This window comes from Moschus berezovskii, chromosome 6, assembly GCF_049115385.1.
Source record: "Moschus berezovskii isolate FMDL1 chromosome 6, NW_MosBer_1.0, whole genome shotgun sequence".
In the NCBI taxonomy this organism is placed as follows: Eukaryota; Metazoa; Chordata; class Mammalia; order Artiodactyla; family Moschidae; genus Moschus; species Moschus berezovskii.
In genome coordinates this window covers 33,356,352-33,373,529 of record NC_142465.1, presented here as the reverse complement: position 1 = coordinate 33,373,529, position 17,178 = coordinate 33,356,352, and the positions used below count along the sequence as shown (strand labels likewise).

General features: G+C 42.8%; 1 protein-coding gene across 7 annotated transcripts in view; it reads left to right on the top strand.

The window, feature by feature from the left end:
- The first annotated feature begins 3,513 nt into the window (after positions 1–3,513).
- ATF1 (activating transcription factor 1) overlaps positions 3,514–17,178 on the top strand; it is a 68,520-nt gene continuing 54,855 nt past the window's right edge. The window contains exons 1-2 of one of the 7 annotated variants that reach the window (XM_055394409.2): positions 3,514–3,780; positions 16,417–16,515. In XM_055394409.2, the coding sequence (XP_055250384.1) occupies positions 16,423–16,515 (93 nt within the window). In that variant the 5' untranslated portion in view covers positions 3,514–3,780; positions 16,417–16,422. Of the gene's footprint in view, positions 3,781–3,994; positions 4,147–16,416; positions 16,516–17,178 lie in introns of those variants that run through there. The other 6 variants (XM_088836916.1, XR_008681727.2, XM_055394408.2 and 3 more) reach the window with 6 other exon arrangements.

Genomic DNA, 17,178 nt, shown 5'->3' with positions numbered 1-17,178 from the left:
TCGTTAACCCATGAGGCTTCTAGGAACGTGCAACCAATTAATGTTTTTAGCACCTAAGTTTCCGGTAGTTATATTGCAGTACCCTTCGTACTAATATCCAACATTTATTGAGTTCTTAGTCTATCTCAGGCACTGTGTCTAACTTTATTGTGTTAAACTCATTCAATCTACAAAGCCAAAAAAAAAAAAAAATCTACAAAGCCCCATGAAATAGGTAGTATTGTTTAACCTATTTCATTATAATGTCCCTATCTCCTAGCTAGAAAACAGTGGTCCAGGAGAGCCCATGAGGTGCCACCACTGGTTTGGCCAGTTTGCTTTAAAACAGTTACCTTTGAAAGTTAAATTTCTTTGTTTTACTCTACTTCCTCACTTCTGAAGTCAAAGACTTGTCCTTCTGGTTTATAAAATTCTTACTATCGGGCTAGAACTATATGCATCATTCAGTTCAGTCGCTCATTTGTGTCCGACTCTGTGACCCCATGAATCACAGCACGCCAGGCCTCCCTGTCCATCACCAACTCCCGGAGTTCACTCAAACTCATGTCCATCGAGTCGGTGATGCCATCCAGCCATCTCATTCTCTGTTGTCCCCTTCTCCTCCTGCCCCCAATCCTTCCCAGCATTGAAAAGCAGAGACATTACTTTGCCAACCAAGGTCCGTCTAGTCAAGGCTATGGTTTTTCCCGTGGTCATGTATGGATGTGAGAGTTGGACTGTGAAGAAAGCTGATCGCCGAAGAATTGATGCTTTTCAACTGTGGTGCTGGAAAAGACTCTTGAGAGTCCCTTGGACTGCAAGGAGATCCAACCAGTCCATTCTAAAGGGATCAATCCTGGGTGTTCATTGGAAGGACTGATACTAAAGCTGAAACTCCAATATGCATCATAAACTAGCCTTTTTTTTTTCTTCATCTTCAGTTATTCCTCAAATTGCAGAAAAGCAGCTGGTGCTGCTTGGGAAACTTCCATGAGAAAGAAACAGGCTGGTAGAAATATTAAATACTTGTGAGTAGCAGTGTTGCACAGGATAAAATTTGATTTAGACTTAAGATGCTTTATAGGTGGAAAGGGAACTAAAGAAGGAGTCCATGCACATTTTGAAGGTTTCAGTAAAATTTAGTTTCATGTGCTTAGTCATGTCTGACTCTTTGACTCCTATGTCCATGAGATTTTTTAGATAAGGATACTAGAGTGGTTTACCATTTCCTCCTCCAGGAGAACTCCCTGACCCAGGGATTGAACCCACATCTTCTGGGTCTCCAGAATTGCAGGTGGATTCTTTACCTGCTGAGCCCTCAGGTCTTTCAATGGTTGACATTTTCCAGTCCCCCTCCGCCCGCCCCGCTGCAGGCAATCCCTCTGGCCCAGATCAATATTTGTTAAGCATCCTGTCTTCCAAGGAGGAAATAACCCAGCAAGAAAAGAACAATAAATATAGAACCAGCCTTCCAGTCATTAATATTCTGGATTCTAGAATGACTGTTGCTAGGCTTTGTTAATCATGAAAGGTTGATGTCTGAGAACCTCTTCTCCACTCTACTTTTATAGGACTATGCTTTCCTATATGACATTTTTTTACACTTTTCCCAATTTTGATAAGACACGTTTAGGCTGGATAATTTACCTAATCAAAAAGCTAAAGTAAGGGCGGTTGGGGACTTCCTTGGTGGTTCAGTGGTTAAGACTTTGTGTTTACAATGCAGGAAATTTGGGTTCCCTGGTTGGGAGAACTAAGATCCCACAAGCCACAGGGCTCTGCCAAAAACAAATAAACCGCGGGCAGTTAACTGCTGTAGGTTTTAATAGGTAGTCAGTGTTTTCCTGAATGAATGACAATGGATAAACATTAGTGAGTTATTAGGAGAGTCTGGCACAGTTTGGCACAGAGTAACTCTTGAGCTTTAAATCACATTATCCAGCCCTAATTTAATGTCATAATTAAATCACATTCAGTTCAGTTCAGTCGCTCAGTCGTGTCCGACTCTCCGCGACCCCATGAATCACAGCATGCCAGGCCTCCCTGTCCATCACCAACTCCCGGAGTTCACACAAACTCATGTCCACAGAGTCGGTGATGCCATCCAGCCATCTCATTCTCGGTCGTCCCCTTCTCCTCCCGCCCCCAACCCTTCCCAGCATCAGAGTCTTTTCCAGTGAGTCAACTCGTCGCATGAGGTGGCCAAAGTATTGCAGTTTCAGCTTTAGCATCAGTCCTTCCAATGAACACCCAGGATCCATCTCCCTTAGAATGGACTGGTTGGATTACATTATCCGGCCCTAAAGGTCAAACGGGGAAGGGCCCTATCGACTCAATCAGGTTGCCTACTTGGAGATCTCAAGCTATGAAAATTTTAGACAAATTATAGAACTTTTTGTCAAGAGCAAATTAAAAGGTCTGTTATCTCCAGAAAGTCAGCAAAGAACATTCGCAAGGAAATGGATAAACAAAAAAATTCAGAATGTAGCAGAATAATAACACCGTCCCTTCTATAGAAAGGTAGACAGTCATTAAAAAAAAAGTTTAAAAAGCTTTTGTAATGTATCAGAAAGGGTGTCATTGTATTTTTTTTTCCTTTGGCCGGGTTGTGCGGCTTGCGCGACCTTAGATCCCAGACCAAAGATGGAGTCCTGCTTCCCCTACAGTGGAAGCGCGTAATCCTAACCATTGCACCGCCAGAAATTCCCGGTGTGATTTTATTTTACAACACTCGACTGCACTGTAACTTTTCTCGAGTTTAAGTTGGGGTCTAACTGTTGGCTCAGAGGTTAAAGCGTCTGCCTCCAATGCGGGAGATCTGGGTTTGATCCCTGGGCTGGGAAGATCCCCTGGAGAAGGAAATGGTAACCCACTCTAGTTTTCTTGCCTGGAGGATCCCATGGACAGAGAAGCCTGGTAGGCTACAGTCCGTGGGGTCGCAAAGAGTCGGACACGACTGAGCGACTTCACTTCACTTCTTCACTTCAAATCTGCGCTCAGCGTGACACAATGACACACCCTACCGACACCTTGTGGGTGTGGCTTTTAATCCTTTCATGTGTGATTAAAGATACAACTCCCAACGCAGTTTTATGGGATTAACATTAGTTTGGGTGGTAAGAAAAACTGAGGACAAGCCTTCAGGCTTCAAGTCACTCAGTCTACAACAGGCGGCAGGTCAGGCGTGGGTCAAAGCCGGGACAACAGTTCTGGGCCGCACCAAGTAGGAGTTGAGCTGAGGCTGACGCCACGAACCGAAGAAAACTGTCTCAGGCCGAGTGGCCTCTTGAGCCCCCGAGCGGGTGCTGGCCTCTGAAAACAGACGTCCGGGAGCAGTGAAGACAGAGCTCCTGAAGCTAAAAGGAACTGCAGGTAACGCCACGCCCAACTCTCGCCAGAGCAACACCGTCGCGACACGAACTCGCCGTCCCGGGATACCCCGGCACAAGATGGCGGCGCGTCACGTGCGCAACGCGGTGACGTAGGACGGCGCCCTCACGGAAGGACCGCCCTAACCTCTCCCCCCACGCTCTGTTACTCAGTTTTGCCCCCCTTCACTCCCCCGCCCCCGGCCTGGCGTAGATCATGCCGCCAGTGGCGGCCCTGACTGCCGAGGAAACGGTAGCTTAGGACAGTTGGCTGTTAAGTGACACTGATTCTCCCCGCCCCGCCTGACCCCTGAGAAAGAGGCACGTCCCCCACCGCGTGAGGGGGTGGGGAAGTGGGTAGTGAGTTCGGATCCACCTGGGAGGGGGGAGTGGAAGTTCCCCGCCCCGGACAGCGGCGAGGCGGCAGCCACAGGTAAGCAGGGGGCGGGGGGGGCGGGGTGGGGACGTGCTCCCGCGTCCCCGGGCAGCAGGAGGGCGCGGGGACGGGGACGCCGCGGCGGGGCGCGCGTCTGGTGGGGGGCGCGCGGGGCGCCGCGGTGGGGGAGGGGTGCGGAGGGCGCTCGGCGGAAGGGGGAGGGGCTGCTCGCCCTCCCCCGGCGGGGCACGCTTCCGGTTCTCGCTGCCCGGCCTGCTGCACCCCTTCAGTCGGCGGTGTCTTCCTCCCGCCCTCCCGCCTGCTGTTCCCCCAATGAAAGTTAAAACGAAGACCTCCCGCCGCGGGGCGGTTTTCGCCTCTGAAGCCGCCTCCGCGGCCCAAGGCGAGAGCCCTCTGTCGAAGGTCTCGGGGTTGGGACGGGAGCCGTGGGGAGGGCGGCATGGCCTTGGCCTCTGCGCGTCGTCCGCCGAGCGCCGCCAGAGACCGGTTATTTTCTCCGAAGACCGTAGAGCGTGCCCGGCGCCCTCGGGGTGCGGGGCCCGGACCGCTCGCTGTCGGGGCAGAGCCAACCCTTATCATCCGACAGCTTCCAGTCGAGTGGGGAGACATACGGTAGAATAATCATACACGAAGCAGTCATGGGAAGGTAGTGTGGAGTGACAGAACTCGTCTGTTTACCAACTGGACAGACGTTCAAACCGAGAAAACGTTCTCTTCTATTTCCTCCTGTATCACAAAACTAAGCATGGTATTTCAGAGCGTCCGCTTCGCCATGGAGCATCCCGCTTGATCTTTCAATTATTATTGTAGATGTCAAGGACTAGTTTTGTCAACTTTTGAGGCATAGTGGGCTAATAATAGTCATCGGGATCCTTTTCGTTTCTGAGGCTTAATTCAGCATAAATTTGGCAAGCATCTTCGCCAAACTGGCCTCGTTTGTGATGTATTTGTTTTATCATAGCAAAGTATATTTGCTTATGTTTGCAAAAATAATTTTATCCTGAAAATTTCATTATGAACAGATGTATGCAGTTTTATTTAAATGCGGTTTTTCCTATAGACGGTATAATCTGCAGTTTTCCTCTGTCTCAAGTAGAATCAGTACGGTGTTCTTAAAGCCGAATATGTTCTATTGAATTTGCGGTTAACTTTTAAGGTTTGTCTGATACATCTGTGTGGGCTTCCCTGGTGGCTCAGAGGTTAAAGCGTCTGCCTCCAATGCGGGAGACCCGGGTTCAATCCCTGGGTCGGGAAGATCCCCTGGAGAAGGAAACGGTAACCCACTCCAGTATTCTTGCCTGGAGAATCCCATGGACGGAGAAGCCTGGTAGGCTACAGTCCATGGGGTCGCAAAGAGTCGGACACGACTGAGCGACGGAACGGAACGGAACGGAACGGATACATCTGTGTAGTAGTGCTATATCACCAGTAGGTGGTAGTACCTTCAAAATGTTTTTTTCCCTTCACATGTCATTCCATTTATTTATATTGATACTACTGAATTTTCAGCTCTAAAATAGGATGTTCTCTTGTGCCTGAATTTTCCTGTTTCTAAAGCTGGGTTGAAGTAATTTTCTGAAGCTATCTTGTTTCATAAGGCATCTGAAGATATCATTGTTTCTATCAGTTTTAGGTAGGTAAACCCATCTAAACACGTTTTATTGAGTAGTAGTAAGTGCAACGGAGAAGGCAATGGCAGGCCACTCCAGTACTCTTGCCTAGAAAATCCCATGGATGGAGGAGCCTGGTAGGCTGCAGTCCGTGGGATCGCTAAGGGTCGGACAGGACTGAGCGACTTCACTTTCACTTTTCACTTTCACACATTGGAGAAGGAAATGGCAACCCACTCCAGTGTTCTTGCCTGGAGAATCCCAGGACGGGGGAGCCTGGTGGGCTTCCGTCTAAGGGGTCACACAGAGTCGGACACGACTGAAGTGACTCAGCAGCAGCAGCAGTAAGTGCAAGGTATTATTTTGGGAGTAGGATGTGGTCTTTGACTCCCTAGAGCTTGCCTTCTGGTAGGGAGACAGAAAACAGGTCATTTCAATTCTGTGATGAGTGCCAAGAAAGGTAGAGGAAACTTGTGCCATGGGGGTACAGCCAAAGCTTCTAGACTTCATCTAGACCAGTCTAAGGGAGGCAGGAAAGTTTGCCTGTAAGAATAACTCACAGGAATCGGTCACATGAGAAGGGATAGTGTTTCTGACAGAGGAAACAGAATACACAAAAGCTGGAAGGTGAAAGCATTGCAGGCACATTTGAAGATCTGAAGCAAATAGCGACTGAACTGAACTGAATGGCAATTTTGAGGGGATATCATGAGCTGAGTTGTGGAAGTGTTGAGCAATAGACTTCTTGTCCCCAGACTTGTCCATCATCTACAGGTGGAGAAACTTAAGACCCGCTTCATTATACTACCGTTGTTGATGTTTACTGTTTTACAGCGTACCTGATGATCTCTGCTGGACACAGAGCGTACATTCACAAGATAGAGTCCCTGTTCTTGGGCACCTTGAGACTGGGGGAAACAGACATGTCAATAAACACAGTTCAGAAAGTTAAGTAACCTCATTATAAATAACAAAGTACAGTGGAACAAGGAAGGAAGGACCCAGAGCAGTTGGGTTTGAGATGAAACTTGAAAATGAGTTTGCCAGGGGGATAAGTTGGGGAGGTGAAGGTATTCCTGGATGAGGGGCAGTGTAGAATGAAAGAACATGGATTTTGGGTTAAAACAGTTCTGGCTTCAGATCTTAAATTCACTTATTAAGTGAAATCCATAGTAGTGGCAATTTCTTTGAACCTCCGTTTCAGTTCAGTTCAATCGCACAGTCATGTCTGACTCTTTGCGACCCCATGAACCTCAGCATGCCAGGCCTCCCTGTCCATCACCAACTCCCGGAGTTCACCCAAACCCATGTCCATAGGGTCGGTGATGCCATCCAACCATCTCATCCTCTGTCGTCCCCTTCTCCTTCTGCCCTCAATCTTTCCCAGCATCAGGGTCTTTTCCAACGAGTCAGCTCTTCGCATCAGGTGGCCAAAATATTGGAGATTCAGCTTCAACATCAGTCCCTCCAATGAACGCCCAGGACTGATCTCCTTTAGGATGGACTGGTTGGATCTCCTTGCAGTCCAAGGGACTCTCAAGAGTCTTTTCCAACACCACAGTTCAAAAGCATCAATTCTTTGGTGCTCTGCTTTCCTCACAGTCCAACTCTCACATCCATACATGACCATTGGAAAAACCATAGCCTTGACTAGACCGACCTTTGTTGACAAAGTAATATCTCTGCTTTTTAATATGTTGTCTAGGTTGGTCATTAACTTTCCTTCCAAGGAGTAAGTGTCTTTTAATTTCATGGCTGCAGTCACCATCTGCAGTGATTTTGGAGCCCAGAAAAATAAAGTCAGCCGCTGTTGCCACTGTTTTCCCATCTATTTGCCATGAAGTGATGGGACCAGATGCCATGATCTTAGTTTTCTGAATGTTGAGTTTTAAGCCAACTTTTTCACTCTCTTCTTTCACTTTCTTCAAGAGGCTCTTTAGTTTTTCTTCACTTTCTGCCATAAGGGTGGTGTCATCTGCATATCTGAGGTTATTGGTATTTCTCCCGGCAATCTTGATTCCAGTTGTGCTTCCTCCAGCCCAGCATTCCTCAGGATGTACTCTGCATATAAGTTAAATAAGCAGGGTGACAATATACAGCCTTGATGTACTCCTTTTCGTATTTGGAACCAGTCTGCTGTTCCATGTCCAGTTCTAACTGTTGCTTCCTGACCTGCATACAAGTTTCCCAAGAGGCAGGTCAGGTGGTCTGGTATTCCCACCTCTTTCAGAATTTTCCACAGTTTATTGTGATCCACGCAGTCAGAGTGTGGTATAGTCAATGAAGCAGAAATAGATGTTTTTCTGGAACTCTCGTGCTTTTTCAGTGATCCAGAGGATGTTGGCGATTTGATCTTTGGTTCCTCTGCCTTTTCTAAAACCAGCTTGAACATCTGGAAGTTCACGGTTCACGTATTGCTGAAGCCTGGCTTGGAGAATTTTAAGCATTACTTTACTAGCATGTGAGATGAGTGCATTTGTGCAGTAGTTTGAGCATTCTTTGGCATTGCCTTTCTTTGGGATTGGAATGAAAACTGACCTTTTCCAGTCCTGTGGCCACTGATGAGTTTTACAAATTTGCTGGCATATTGAGTGCAGCACTTTCACAGCATCGTCTTTTAGGATTTGAAATAGCTCAACTGGAATTCCATCACTTCCACTTGCTTTGTTCATAGTGATGCTTCCTAAGGCTCACTTGACTTCACATTCCAGGATGTCTGGCTCTAGGTGAGTGATCACACTATCGTGATTATCTGGGTCATGAAGATCTTTTTTGTACAGTTCTTCTGGGTATTCTTGCCATCTCTTCTTAATATCTTCTGCTTCTGTTAGGTCCCTACCATTTCTGTCCTTTATCGAGCCCATCTCTGCATGAAATGTTCCCTTGGTATCTCTGATTTTCTTGAAGAGATCTCTAGTTTTTCCCGTTCTATTGTTTTCCTCTAGTTCTTTTCATTGATCACTGAGGAAGGCGTTCATATCTCCTTGCTGTTCTTTGGAACTCTGCATTCAAATGGGTGTATCTTTCCTTTTCTCCTTTGCTTTTTGCTTCCCTTCTTTTCACAGCTATTTGTAAGGCCTCCTCAGACAGCCATTTTGCTTTTTTGCATTTCTTTTTCTTGGGGACGGTCTTGATTCCTGTCTCCTTTACAGTGTCACGTACCTCCATCCATAGTTCATCAGGCACTCTTATCAGATGTAGTCCCTTAAATCTATTTCTCACCTCCACTGTATAGTCATAAGGGATTTGATCCATGTCATACCTGAATGGTCTAGTGGTTTTCTCCACTTTCACACATCTCTAAAATAGAGAATCCAGATGATGGTATATAAAAAGCTATTAGTTTAGTTCCTAGCATTTTTTTTCCTATTTTTTGGCCATGCTGCACAGCACGTAGGCTCTTAGTTCCCCAACCCGTGATAGAATCCATGCCGCCTGCGGTGGAAGCATGGAGTCTTAACCACTGGACCTGCCAGGGAATTCCTATGCTCCTTTCTTGACATACATTCCTGAAAGTGCCATGCCTTTAACATTGTTCATATGTTTGCAAGATCAAAGCCTGCTCTGATTTCTTAGGTCCCCAAATTATTCATTCCCAATGATGGTACTTTTTTTTTTTTTCTTTCAGTCTGTTTATTTCATTCACTTGAAATACAGTTCAGTTGGTTTATTTTTTTACCACACTTTGCGGGCTACAGGATCTTAGTTCCCCAATCAGAAGTTGAACCTGGGGCCACGGCAGTGAAAGAACTGAGTCTTAACCACTGGACAGACAGGGAACTCCCCCATTGACTATGCTTTTGAATCTGTGTTTCACTGCCCACTTGTGATTTTGCCCAACTTGGGATTGTTTTATGCTAAGCTTCCAGCTGCTGCCTGAGGCTTACTTTATTTTTACAGAAAATGTCTTTGTACACATAGAAATAAAATTGTATGTCGAGCAAGTTTTTAACAGATTGTTTATCTTAACCTTAATTTCAGGAATAATAGCTTTTTTCAAAAAATGAGCGGATAAAGGTTTTATCCTGATAACATCACTTTAAAAAATATGTATAGTTAATGAACTGAAGCTATAACGCTACTTTTAATTTTTTGGAAAAAAACTGAATAATTCCTCTTTAAAAAAAAGACAACACAGAAAACAGGTTATCTTTTCTGTAGAAAATATAGTTGTAGTGATTGTCCAAAATGTTAACTTGCACTCCAGAAAATATAGTTCCAGTGATTGTCCAAAATGTTACTTGCACTCCAGAAGGTCTGGAGAATTCCATGGACTGTATAGTTCATGGGGTCACAAAGAGTCGGACATGACTGAGTGAATTTGTGTACTGTAGTGGCTTTTACTAGGAAATGTGTGATGTTTTGTTGATGATGTTAGTTACTGGGTTTCTTAACAATACTGTTATGGAGGGAAATCAGTGAGTCAGAGTGAAACAGCAAAGTATCACTTTCAATAATTTAACAAGGCTTTAAAAAATCTTTTCAGTTTCTTTCAGTGCTTTAGCGCTACATCTTTTTTGCTCCTCTGCTCTATATTCTTTTTTGAAAATTTGTTTTAATTGAAAGATTATTGCTTTACAATGTTTTGTTGGTTTCTGCCATACATCAGCATGAATCAGCCATAGGTATACATATGTCCCCTCCCTCTCAAACGTACCAGCCGTCTCCCACCCCATCCCACCCATTTAGGTTGTCACAGAGCACCAGGTTGAGCTCCCTGTGTCATACAACAAATTCCCACTGGCTGTCTGTTTTACATATAGTGATGTACATGTTTCAGTGCTACTCTCAATTAGTCCTACCTTCTCTTTCCCCAGCTGTGTCCACAGGTCTCTTCTCTCTGTCTGCATCTCTATTGCTGCCTTATTTATAAGATCATCTGTACCATTTTTCTAGATCCTATACATATGTGTTAATACATGATATCTATTTTTCTGACTTATTTCACCCTGTGTAACAGTCGCTAGTTTCATCCACCTCACTAGAATTGACTTAGATTGGTTCCTTTTTATGGCTGAGTAATATTCCATTGTATGTATGTACCACAATATCTTTATTCTTCTGTCAGTGGACATTTAGGTGGCTTCCATGTCCTGGCTATTGTAAATAGTGCTGCAATGAACACAGTGGGTACCTGTGTTTTTTAGACTGGTTTCCTGATGGTATATGCCCAGTAGTGGGATTGCTGGGTCATCAGTTCAGTCACTTGGTCATGTCCGACTCTTTGCAGCCCCATGAACCGCAGCACGCCAGGCCTCCCTGTCCATCACCAACTCCCGGAGTCCACCCAAAACCGTGTCCACTGAGTCAGTGATGCCATCCAACCATCTCATCTTCTGTCGTCCCCTTCTCCTCCTGCCCTCAATCTTTCCCAGCATCAGGGTCTTTTCCAGGGAGTCAGCTCTTCGCATCAGGTGGCCAAAGTATTGGAGTTTCAGCTTCAACATCAGTCTCTCCAATGAACACCCAGGACTGATCTCCTTTAGAATGGACTGGTTGGATCTCCTTGCAGTCCAAGGGACTCTCAAGAGTCTTCTCCAACACCACAGTTCAAAAGCATCAATTCTTTGGTCCTCTCCTTTCCTCACAGTCCAACTCTCACATCCATACATGACCATTGGAAAAACCATAGCCTTGACTAGACGGACCTTTGTTGACAAAGTAATGTCTCTGCTTTTTAATATGCTATCTAGGTTGGTCATAGCTTTCCTTCCAAGGAGTAGGTGTCTTTTAATTTCATGGCTGCAATCAGCATCTGCAGTGATTTTGGAGCCCAGAAAAATAAAGTCAGCCGCTGTTGCCACTGTTTCCCCATCTATTTGCCATGAAGTGATGGGACCGGATGCCATGATCTTAGTTTTCTGAATGTTGAGCTTTAAGCTGACTTTTTCACTCTCCTCTTTCACTTTCATCAAGAGGCTTTTTAGTTCTTCTTCACTTTCTGCCATAGGGGTGGTGTCATCTGCATATCTGAGGTTATTCATATTTCTCCCAGCAATCTTGATTCCAGCTTGTGCTTCCTCCAGCCCAGCGTTTCTCATGATGTACTCTGCATATAAGTTAGATAAGCAGGGTGACAATATACAGCCTTTTTGTACTCCTTTTCCTGTTTGGAACCAGTCTGTTGTTCCATGTCCAGTTCTAACTGTTGCTTCCTGACCTGCATACAGGTTTCTCAAGGGGCAGGTCAGGTGGTCTGGTATACCCATCTCTTTCAGAATTTTCTGCAGTTTATTGTGATCCACACAGTCAAAAGCTTTGGCATAGTTAATAAAGCAGAAATAAATGTTTTTCTGGAACTCTTGCTTTTTCCATGATCCAGCAGATGTTAGCAATTTGATCTCTGGTTCCTCTGCCTTTTCTTTTTTTTTTTTCCTTTTTCTCTCTTTTTTTTTTTTTTCTTCCTCTGCCTTTTCTAAAACCAGCTTGAATATCTTGAAGTTCACGGTTCACGTATTGCTGAAGCCTGGCTTGGAGAATTTTAAGCATTATTTTACTAGCGTGTGAGATGAGTGCAATCGTGTGGTAGTTTGAGCATTCTTTGGCATTGCTTTCTTTGGGATTGGAATGAACACTGACGTTTTCCAGTCCTGTGGTCACTGCTGAGTTTTCCAAATTTGCTGGCATATTGAGTGCAGCACTTTCACAGCATCGTCTTTTAGGATTTGAAATAGCTCAACTAGAATTCCATCACCTCCACTAGCTTTGTTCATAGTGATGCTTCCTAAAGGCCACTTGACTTCACATTACAGGATGTCTAGCTCTAGGTGAGTGATCACACCATCGTGATTATCTGGGTCATATGATAGTTTTATTCCTAGTTTTTAAAAAAATCTCCATACCATTCTCCTTATTGGCTGTATCAATTTACATTCCAGCAATGCAGGAGGGTTCCCTTTTCTCCACACCCTGTCCACCATTTATTGTTTGTAGATTTTTTGATGGCCATTCTGACTGCTGTGAGGTGATACCTCATTGTAGTTTTGAGTTGCATTTCTCTAATAATCAGAGATGTTGAGCATTTTTTCGTGTGCTTATTAGCCATTTGTATGTCCTCTTTGGAGAAATGTCTGTTTAGGTCTTCTGACCATTTTTTAATTGGATCGTTTGCTTTTCTGATGTTGAGCTGCTTGTATATTTTGGAGTTTAATCCTTTGTCAGTTGATTCATTTGCAGTTATTTTCTCCCATTCTCAGCGTTGTCTTTTAATCTTGTTTATGGTTTCCTTTGCTGTGCAAAAGCTTTTAAGTTTAATTAGGTCCTATTTGTTTATTTTTGCTTTTATTTCCATTACTCTAAGAGTTGAGTCATAGAGAATCTTGCTATGATTTATGTCAGAGGGTGTTCTGCCTATGTTTTCCTCTAAAGTTTTACAGTTTCTGGTCTTATATTTAGGTCTTTCATCCATTTTATCTTTGTGTTGGTATTAGGGAGTGCCTAGCACCACTTTGGAGAAGGCAATGGCAAGCCACTCCAGTACTCTTGCCTGGAAAATCCCATGGATGGAGGAGCCTGGTAGGCTGCAGTCCGTGGGGTCGCTAAGGGTCAGACATGACTGAGCGATTTCACTTTCACTTTTCACTTTCACACATTGGAGAAGGAAATGGCAACCCACTGCAGTGTTCTTGCCTGGAGAATCCCAGGGATGGGGGAGCCTGGTGGGCTTCCGTCTATGGGGTCACACAGAGTCGGACACGACTGAAGTGACTTAGCAGCAGCAGCAGCAGCACCACTTACTGAAGAGACCATCGTTTCTCCGTTGTATATTCTTGCCTCTTTTGCCAAAGATAAGGTGCCCACAGGTGCATGGATTTGTCTCTGGGCTTTCTATGTTGTTCCATTGGTCTGTATTTCTGTTTTTGTGCCAGTAGCATACTTTTCTTGATGATGGTAGCTTTGTTGTATAGTCTGAAGTCAGGAAGGTTGATTCCTCTAGCTCCATTCTTCTTTCTCAAGATTGCCTTGGCCATTCGGGATCTTTTGTGCAACCAGTCCATTCTAGAGGAGATCAATCCTTGGTGTTCATTGGAAGGACTGATGCTAAAGCTGAAACTCCAATACTTTGGCCACCTCATGCGACGAGTTGACTCACTGGAAAAGACTCTGATGCTGGGAAAGGTTGGGGGCGGGAGGAGAAGGGGACAACAGAGAATGAGATGGCTGGATGGCATCACTGACTCTATGGACATGAGTTTGGGTGAACTCCGGGAGTTGGTGATGGACAGGGAGGCCTGGTGTGCTGTGATTCATGGGGTCACAGAGAGTCGGACACGACTGAGCTACTGAACTGAACTGAACGAATTGTGAAATTTTTTGTTGTAGCTCTGTGAAAAATGTCATTGGTAATTTGATAGAAACTGCATTGAATCTGTTGATTTCTTTTGGTAGTATAGTCATTTTCACAATGTTTATTCTTCCTACCCAGGAACGTGGTATATCTTTCCGTATGTTTATGTCATCTTTAATTTCTTTCATCAGTGTCTTATAGTTTTCTGTATACAGCTCTTTCTCCTTATGTAAGTTTATTCTTAGGTATTTTATTCTTTTTGTTTTCTGCTCTGTATTCTTGTGTCTTCTGAAATGGAGTGTTTAAAAAGGCATTTTCAGTAGCAATGATATGTAGAAAGTATAAAATTCCATCTTTGATGCTTTCTGTACGTTTAATCTGTGGGATTACCACTTCTCTTAGTGTAGATTAAAAATCACTGCACTCTTCCTAAAGAAGAGTCCATATGTAGCTTAAAAAGCAGTTCAAGAAGCAACAGGGAAGCACCAAATGAACTTGTCAAAATTTTTAAATAATCATGATTAAGTCATATTGGAAGAGTATTTGTATTAACATGATAGAAATAAAATTTATATATGAAGAAATAATATAGGGTAATAGGGATAACACTAAGATCTGATGACTGGACATATAATATGAACAGAGCTCACATGATTAATGGAGAATTTAAAAAATGTATGACAGCGTACCATTTTCCATCTATTGCGTTAGTAATGACTTTAAAAAATTCCCATTGCTTTCTCATGTGCTTCTGGTGGACTACAGTTCTTTCAGAAAGCTTTAAATATTCATACTTCTTAACCACGTAATTCTTCTCTTCAGAATATATCCTATGGAAATGATTTTGTATGTTTATTTTAATTTTTTAATCAATTAATTAGGCTGCATGACTTGTGGTATCTTAGTTCCCTGACCAGGGATTGAACCTGGGCCCCAGCATTGAAAGTATCAAGTCCTAAACACTGGGCCATCAGGGAATTCTCTCTCTTTAAAAATTCTTTGAATTATGGAAAAATGCACATAAGATTTATCATCATAAGCATTTTGAAGTATACAATTCAGTAGTGTTAAGTACATTACATTGTTGTGCAGCCAATCTACAGAGCTTTTTCATACCGTTAAACAACAACTCTCCATCTCTCCGTCCCTCCCATCCCTGGTAACCACCATTCTTTGTTTCTATGGGTTTGATTATTCGTAAGTAACTTAAATATGTGAAAGCATTCAATATTTGGCTTTTGGGAACTGGTTTATTTCACTTAGCGTTATGTCCTCAAAGTTCATTTATATTGTAGCATGTATCACAATTTCCTTTTTAAAGCTGAGCAGTATACCGTTGTATACATATATCACACTTTGTTTATTCATTCATCCATTGATGAACATTTTAATTGCTTCTGCTTTTTAGCTACTGTATACAGGGCTGTATTCTGCCATGTACAGGGCTGTACAAATATCTCCCTAAAACTCTGCTTTCAGTTCTTTGGATAGAGGCACAAATATGGGATTGCTGGATCATATAGTAATTCTGTCTTTAATTTTTTGAGTTACTACCATGTTGTTCTTCCTCCCCAGTGCTTGCACCATTCTACATTCCCAACTAAAATGCACAAATGTTCAGTTTCCCCACAACCTTGTAACCCTTATTTTCTGTTTTTTAATAAATATTAGCCATCATAATGGATGTGAGGTGGTATCTTATTGTAGTTTTGATTTTCATTTCCCTAATATTTAATGAAGTTGAGAATCTTTTCATTTTTTGCTGGCCAGCCTTTTCTCTTTTTATGTCTTTACACAAAATTATAGAAACCTTAAATTCTGCCTAAAACTTCTACCAGTCTCTAAGTAGTTCTACTTGACATATTCCATCTCTCATAACCCACTTATTCTCATTCTTATCCATACTACATGTCCTGCATTGATTAGATCATCTAGATCTTTAGAAAGTCCTTAGGTATGATTTCATTCATTTATTCTGTTCAACCTTTGCTCAATAAATTCTCTATATTAAACTATGTATCCAATTAGAAACTGTTCCCTAGACTGCAGAAAAGAATGCTTGTGTTCCTGCATATTATACTTAAAAAAAATTATCTAATATTTATTTTTGGTTGTACTGAGTCTTTGTTATTGCGTGTAGGCTTTCTTTGTTGCTGACAGATTGCGGGGAGGGGGGTGCAGTGCTACGCTTCGTTGTGCGCAGGCTTCTTGCAGTGGCTTCTTGTTGCAGAGCAGAGCCCGGGCTCAGTAGTTGTGGCACATGGGCTTAGTTGCTCCATGGCATGTGGAATCTTCCTAGACCATGTCCGCTGCATTGGCAGGCGGATTCTTAACCACGGGACCTGCAGGGAAGTCCTGTCATACTTCTTGAGTGGGGTAGCATTTGAAAACATAGTCATATATGTTTGTATACCATTTATTAAATTTAAACATGATCGTGTGGATCAAAACTCAAAAAATTTAAAAGAATATGCAAGGAAAATCTCTATTCTCTTTCTATACGATAGCTACCAGTTCTCTTCCATGGAGGCAACCAAGTTATATTCTGTAGCACTTTTGATTTGCCATTTAAAAAAATTTTACCGTTAGGTCACTATGCACCAGAGCAGAGGTATGGGAACATGAGTCTGGATAAACTGAACGCAGCCTTTAGTATAGCAAAGCTCTGTTTTGTTCTTCTGAAAAAGTATGCATGTTAAGAAGAGAAATGTCATAAGATTTCTTGAAAATGAGGTTAGAAAGCATCTTTTAACTGATTTTTTTTTCTCCTTACAGTTGATTATGGAAGATTCTCACAAGAGTAACACTTCAGAGACAGCACCTCAGTCTGGTTCAACAGTTCAGGCAGCTCATATTTCTCATATTGCTCAACAGGTAAGGCAGGAACCAGTTAGCAGTGTTTGTTATTGCAGATGAATCTGTTGTTTCAAGTCAGTAATTACTAACATTCAAAAAAATAAGCAATAGAGAAAAGCTAAAATGTTGAAATGTATGGAAGGAATATTTACGTATGTTGTCAAGATGATTCAGTTTTATTATCTTTTCTACAAAATATAGTGTTGTTTTATTTATTTTTTTAATTTTTTCTAAATTTAATAAATGGTACAAAGCACAATGCCATAAAGATTAACAGCTAAAATATCACCAAATGAACAAAATACTATAGAATACACAGTTGCAAAAAGCTACATTAAGTTATTTTACAACTGCCTCAAGCTGCAAAAAGAAAAAAAAACCCAGTGCCTTACCTAAGTTATCCCATATTATAAACCACGAGTTCCCCATCAAAAGACGGGAACTGCTTTTGTTAATTCATATATATATATATAAATATATATGACTGTATCACTTTGCTATACACCTGAAACAAGCACAACACTATAAATAAAATATAGTACAATATAACATAAAAATAAGTAACAGATCTTTGGGGCTTTACACCGAGTTAGAGTTCCTATCAGAGGGATAACAGCACCACAGCCGCAGTGAATCCTCATAAAGGAAGCACACGAATAACTGGGTTACAAGAGTTACAGG